We start from the raw sequence: 6,844 nt of genomic DNA, 5'->3' as shown, positions 1-6,844 counted from the left end.
ATAAATATTTATTGAGACCCCCAAATTACAAAAACAAAGAAACTTATTAACGAAGTAACTTAGCACTACATAATTGTGATGCATTTTAAAAAGTTTAAGAACTTTAGTCTGCCGGGTTCTATTTATTGGCCAAGCAAAGGCTTTGTCCCGTATAGATAGGGGTCACTCAGCAGTTCAGATTACAGCGATGTTTGGATTAGTCTGTGTATTTACCCTAAAAATACATATTTTTAAAATAAAATTAAAAATGTTTTAGACAACTACCTCATATTATATCTTACAGACTAACAATAATGTTATTCTTTAAAAAAATAAATACCCTAATGATTCCAAGTTCAGAACAGATAACATAAATTAAAAGACTATTATTATTCTTAAAAAGACTTCTATTCTAACTAACCCAGTTCAGATTTAGAACAGATGTACGTAGCATAATAATGCTCTAATTTTTAGTATATAACACAATACAAAAAAATTCAAATTCTAGTTTAAACCTTGATCAATAGTAAATTGTTGAATCTCATATCAGAAAGCAATAAGACTAAACTAATGCTGCTCTATTTGGTTTAAGATTTTTTTCTAATTAGATTGAAACAGTGTAATGAACATGACCGGTAATTTATAATTGCATAATTTACATTTCTATGTAATTTTCTTAGTAATGTAGGAAACTTTAGGCCTATTTTTAGTTCATTTACTTTAGATATATGTGTAAAAGGCTGTTTGTTTTCTAAAAAAAAAAAAAAATAAGGTCTTACAAGGATGAATAGCTTACTTGTTCAGAAACACCTCTTCACAAAAGTCACAATGTTCCACACTGTGTGTCTTCAAAATGGTGGATTTGATTGGCACATATGAAGCTCCCAACGCCTTCACCTCATCAGCAGAACCCAATGTCTTCAGCGGGACATCATCTGCAGAACCCAACATCTTCAGAGGGACATCATCATCACTACTTAAGGAGACCGTGTCAAATGTCATCATGATTGCTGCAAAAATTGGTTAAGTTTAATATGAATTGATTCATGTATACATTGTAAATCAGACTATTTGACTGTTGAGCATTGTGATATCTCAGAACATGTGCAAGTATAATGATAGAATGATATATAATGTGGTGAAACTTTGTTAATTAGTCAACAACTGTAATGTTTGTTAACTTTACCTAAATCACAGTCTGATAAGGTATAAATTCAAATACATAAATATAGTGACTTAAATGCGCACATCCAGTAGAATTAACTCAAGTTTATGTAGCAATCAATTCAGTTTGTACAGAAAAGAAAGAATAAAGCAAACAATATTAAATAAATTAATTATTACCTTAATTGCTAGTTCACGCAACAATATTTACGAGATTATAGTATAAATAAAATTATCATTAACATGCTAGAAATAAATTAAAATATACACACAATACTACAATAAAATGATTTCTACATTATTATGAATTATTTACATTAAAATATTACGACGCGTACGTTACACGCTGCCATCTTTATTGCTCTTTTTTTTATGATTTTTAAGTCACTTACGATAGGGATGTGGAGCTTTTAGAATCATAATCGACCGATTATTATTCAATTATTGACTACAAGACTTTGTTGTACGAGACGGAGATGGCGTTTTTATTGGAAGTAACCGGTTTTGCATCACTACATAGAAGCGTTTTTCCATATTTAAACATAATGATTTTCAAGTTGTTCGACAAATAATGTCTCTTTCTCTTCATGATCAGTGTCAAAACTGTCAAAGTTTGTTTTGATGTTAATGTCACGTCAGCCAAAAAATCTTTTGCATTTATTTCTTGATAATTATTGATTAAAGTTGTATTCTTTCTTTAATAATAAATATTCAATGGTAATTATTAGTCCATTCTTAAAACTAACTCTATGCCACCTTATTCGTGTGAAATGCAATCAATAAAGTTAATACTTGTTATTATTTACCCGTACATGTTTTGTTATAGGAATTAAAAACCTTTGGAGAAGATGATTTTGATCCCAAAAAATGGATAAACAGAGCATGGAGTTCAAGCGGAAATCAGGAGAAAGAGGTGATGTAATATATACCGGTCGACGATGTTGACGACCGGTTTGTCCTAGTGGGTAGTGACCCTGCCTACGAAGCTGATGGTCCCGGGTTCAAATCCTGGTAAGGGCATTTATTCGTGTGATGAGCATGGATATTTGTTCCTGAGTCATGGGTGTTTTCTATGTATTTAAGTATTTATAAATATTTATATATTATATATATCGTTGTCTAAGTACCCTCAACACAAGCCTTATTGAGCTTACTGTGGGTCTTAGTCAATTTGTGTAATAATGTCCTATAATATTTATTTATTTATATACATTATACATGTATTTGGAGTTGGATCTAAATATTATTTCTTAATTCTTTTTATTCACTTTATACAGGCAGCTGATGCTGGTACGTCTAAATCATAGTTCACTGCTCAGATAATTTGTCAAATCAGTTAAGAACTTCAGAGGGTAATTTGACCCAAGCCTATTCGGTTTGCAATATATCAGTTTTTGCTGATATTTTTATTCCAAATTTAATGAAAATAATGTCTAAGAATCACTATGTTGAATAAAGTTAATTTACTATACCTACTTCTGCTATGTAGTATTTCGAATTTACAATAAACTTAACTCAATATTCTCAACGGTCTACAGATAATAAGTCAAGCATGTAATGAAATAAATTATTTATTTTATTTTACAGGTGTTTGTAGCAAACACAGTGTCAAGGTTACAACTGTATATGAAGCAACTTACTAACTCACTGGATGAGACCACCACACAGGTATGTCCATTTTCACCATTACATTATTTATTTAACAGTATTTACCATACCAAAAAATAAAAAAATGAATGAAAGGACTGGCTGACTAAACTGTAACTTGACAGCATATGAGCAGTGTATCATGCATAGCGTTTTTTGTTGTGTAAATGGTATGTCTATATTTGTAAAGTATGGGCAACTACTAATAAAAACTGTTCCATATAAAATCGCAAAATGAAGTGTGATTTTATATGGAACAATTTTTATTCTACCGTTTACGGTTCCATACCTTGAATGGGAAAAAATGGAACCCTTATAGGATCACTTTGTTGTCTGTCTATCTGTCTGTCAAGACCCTTTTTAACGCGTGGACCAAGCTGGAGTTTATATCAAATACTCAGCAGGTCTACTGTCCCTTGGAGCTATAAAAAAATCAAACTTTTAGACCAACACAATCAAAAGATACAGCCGTTTATGCCGCAAATTTCCGATACTCGCAAGGGAATCGAAACCTACAAACTCAGAATCTTGAAATTTGGTACGAAGCAACGTCTTATAAGATAAAGGAAAAATTGCGAAAATCGTAAATTTGCAGTTACATCATATAATATTATATACCTACAGGTTTGTACGGAACCCTCGATGCGCAAGTCCGACTCGCACTTGGCCGGTTATTTTTTTCTACTCAATTAAATTAATAACTAGCTGAGTCAATTGGTTAATCATCTGTTCAGTCCAACTGTCATTTTAGTAAAATAGTACAGAATTGGTAGTCGCTTGGGCCAGGGATATCACAAATGTCGCATTATTCATGTTCGCTAATGCCATTGCGAATCCAAATGTCCAGGATGCGAATGTCCGAATGCGAATGCGAATTACGAATGTTAGGGAATACGTAGTTGTTATTAGGTATCATTGCTAATTAGTCGGGTCCCCACAGAGCCAGAGAGCGAGCACGTACGCGCGAGGCAATTGCCTGCGCATGTTCGCATTCAAAAAACATTAGCTTCATTTGATGCAAATGCGAATGTTTAAAATGATGCGAATATTCTTATATACGAATGCGTATATCCCTGTTATCCCTAGATTGGACATCAAGCTACAGCTTAACAATTGTTAAACTGCAGATAGTAAACTCAATACCCCGCACCCTGCAAGATGCGGCGGCGCTCCAGCTGGAGGGAGCTCTGCTGCAGCAGCAACTCCTGGCGCTCGAGGAGAAGGTGGAAGGCGTGGAGGAGCAGACAGGGCACTCTATACTTAGCCTGCAGCGGATTGATCAGCTCAAGAGTCGGTTAGAGGTAGGTTCTCACTAACACCTATATAACCTACGACATAGAGAAATAAGTAAGCATAGAGTGCTCACTCCATACATCAGTTTTGTTACCAAAACGCTGGTTTTTTTCGTACTAGCATTGAATAGCGGAATTATTAGTAGTGCTACTTGACAGTAGATGTCGCGACGAACGAAAAGTCAAATGCTCAACAATTTTCAGGTAATATTATAACTGGATTAACTCTATTTTCAACTCCTGCTTGTAATATTAGTTGTAAATTTTTGATCAAAACAATTTTCGCCAGTTGCGACACTCGAGACATCTAGTGTCAAGTAGCGGTACTGATAATTCCACTACTCGATGCTAGTCTACTAAGAAAATAATAAGCGTTTAAAACGAAAAATCTATTTATTGACAATAACAATATACATAATGGATATATACAGATGATTACTATAACTAGCTTATATCTAAAATAGGCCCTTGAGGCATTGTACCAAGGATGCTGGCGGATAACAAAACTGATGTATGGAGTAAGCACTAAGCAACCTATGCCTACTTATTTCTGTATGTCTTGCTCGAGCGGTGACTCGCGCTCGCGTCGCTCGCAGCGCTGGCACCGAGCGACTCGCACAAAATGTATGATGATGATGATTACTCCAGTCTGACAGGATTACTCCTGGTATCCCTCATTAGGGACATAGGGCTCGCAGAAAATTTTTCCTTTTCCATCCTGAACGGCTACTTCCAGCTCTTTCCAGCCGAGTCCAGTTGAGCCAGCCTCCTTCTCAACTGATCGCCTCCACATGGTACGAGGCCGCCCCGACCGTCTACTGCCAATCGATTACCAGCAGAGACACTGCTTGAACAAGTGGTTGTCCGGTCTACGGAGCGTGTCCCGATCCATCGCCATTTCCTTACAAAGATTTCCTGGTCTATGGGTTTCTGGTCAGTCATATGCTACAATCTGACGTTCAAGTTTGTGGCCAGTAAATCCCTAGGATGCGTGGCACACACTTGTTTATACCTGCAGCCAAGCACAAGCCATTTTTCGCAACCGTACAGCAGGAACCACTTGACGTTGGAGTTGAACATTTTGATTTTCGTACGCCGAGGATCACGGTGGATGTTCATACAGGCTTCAGCTGCGCATAAGCTGCTCGCGCCTTGCTGACGGATCGATCACACTCCCTAGGTACGTAAACAACTTTGCCCCCCTGTAAAACAAATAGTATTAGGCCTAAACTCGCTACGCTCCTGGTTAAATTTTGGAATCTTTCGCTTGCTCGGGTATCAATATTAGCAGGAGCAGTTAAACAACAACTTTGCCCCCTTGGGCCCCTTGTAAAAGAAGTAGTAAGTATTAGGATTACACAGGTAAAATATAACAGTGGTTAATATTTGATATACTATGAGAAGAATTTGAAGGTTTGTTACTTTCGAACCTTAATATATAGGCTTGAATAAATCGGTGTTAGACTACAGCGGGGGGGGGGGGCAGGCGACGACGATCCCACCGCTGATCAAGTGCGTACATTCCATGTCCTAACTTTGATTTATAATACTTTCGCTGCCACCTAGTAGATACTTATATTTTTCCCTCTCATTTTATCTAGAATGCTGCTTCAGCGCTCCGCGAGGCAGACAAGTGGGCGGCGCTCGCGACCGCTTTAGAAGATGTGCTGGAATCCGGTGTACCAAATAAACCTGAAGAGTTGGAGGCCTTGGCAGGACAAGTGACAGCCCTCACTCACAGCCTTGAGGTAGGTCTACAAATGATCTCAGGCGGTTTCTAATAAAGTTTAGCAGTGATTTTGGGACTAAAACTGGTGAATATATATTTTATTAACATATTTATTTATATATAAACAATGTATAATTACTTTAAGTTGTATTTTAATTACTGACCGGTCTGGCCTAGTGGGTAGTGACCCTGCCTATGAAGCTGATGGTCCCGGGTTCAAATCCTGGTAAGAGCATATATTTGTGTGATGAACACGGATAGTTGTTTCTGAGTCATGGGTGTTTTCTATGTATTTAAGTATTTATATATATTATATATATCGTTGTCTAGGTACCTACAACACGAGCCTTATTGAGCTTACTGTGGGACTTAGTCAATTTGTGTAATAATGTCCTATAATATTTATTTATTTATTATTTATTATAATTACTTCTGTGTTTGGGTTTTTTAGAATTGTCTCAATAAGTGCAAAAGAATTGAGTATAACGGCGTATTGACAAAGTAAATTTTGTACCCAACAAATTTACTGCCATTTTTCGACACAAGACTAAAACTCTTAGAATGACATATGGCTATGTGACCCATGTTCTTTCGCTGATATGTGCAAAGAGGATTTGAAATAGAGGTGTATTGTCAAAGAAAACTTTGTAACCACAGTAAATTTACTGCCATCTTTCGACACATGAAAACTTTTAGAACGCCATTTGACTTTGATCCTTATTCATCACTGATATGTATTAAATTTATAAATATAAAAAAGTGGCGCCATCTGATGGCGCCATCGCTCGAAAAAATACCACCATACCTTTGGCTTATGATCTATTAGATGGCGTCTCTTTTTGATATACCTTCACCTCACGTAACCTTTGGTATATCGCCATCTATTTGAGCATAATTTTTTCTTGATTTTTCGAGGCTCGTTTTTTTCTTAGACTTAATTTAGCTTATACGGAGTTATATATATATATATATATATATATTTGATAAGTGTTCATTGCCTGTTAAAAGAAAAGTACAGTCAGCGATAAAAGCT

The 6,844-nt window shown here is 36.0% G+C and overlaps 1 protein-coding gene across 3 annotated transcripts in view; it reads left to right on the top strand.

The window, feature by feature from the left end:
* Nucleotides 1–1,723: 1,723 nt before the first annotated feature.
* Nucleotides 1,724–6,844, top strand: part of LOC133531549 (conserved oligomeric Golgi complex subunit 7) — a 46,315-nt gene continuing 41,194 nt past the window's right edge. For all 3 annotated transcript variants that reach the window (XM_061869828.1, XM_061869827.1, XM_061869826.1), the window contains exons 1-5: nucleotides 1,724–1,860; nucleotides 1,970–2,056; nucleotides 2,731–2,811; nucleotides 3,918–4,091; nucleotides 5,684–5,830. In XM_061869828.1, coding sequence (XP_061725812.1) covers nucleotides 1,858–1,860; nucleotides 1,970–2,056; nucleotides 2,731–2,811; nucleotides 3,918–4,091; nucleotides 5,684–5,830 — 492 coding nt within the window. In that variant the 5' untranslated portion in view covers nucleotides 1,724–1,857. The remainder of the gene's footprint in view (nucleotides 1,861–1,969; nucleotides 2,057–2,730; nucleotides 2,812–3,917; nucleotides 4,092–5,683; nucleotides 5,831–6,844) is intronic.

This window comes from Cydia pomonella, chromosome 25 (assembly GCF_033807575.1).
Source record: "Cydia pomonella isolate Wapato2018A chromosome 25, ilCydPomo1, whole genome shotgun sequence".
Taxonomy (NCBI): Eukaryota; Metazoa; Arthropoda; class Insecta; order Lepidoptera; family Tortricidae; genus Cydia; species Cydia pomonella.
The sequence above is the reverse complement of the archived record's forward strand: the minus strand, read 5'-3'. Positions and strand labels throughout refer to the sequence as shown.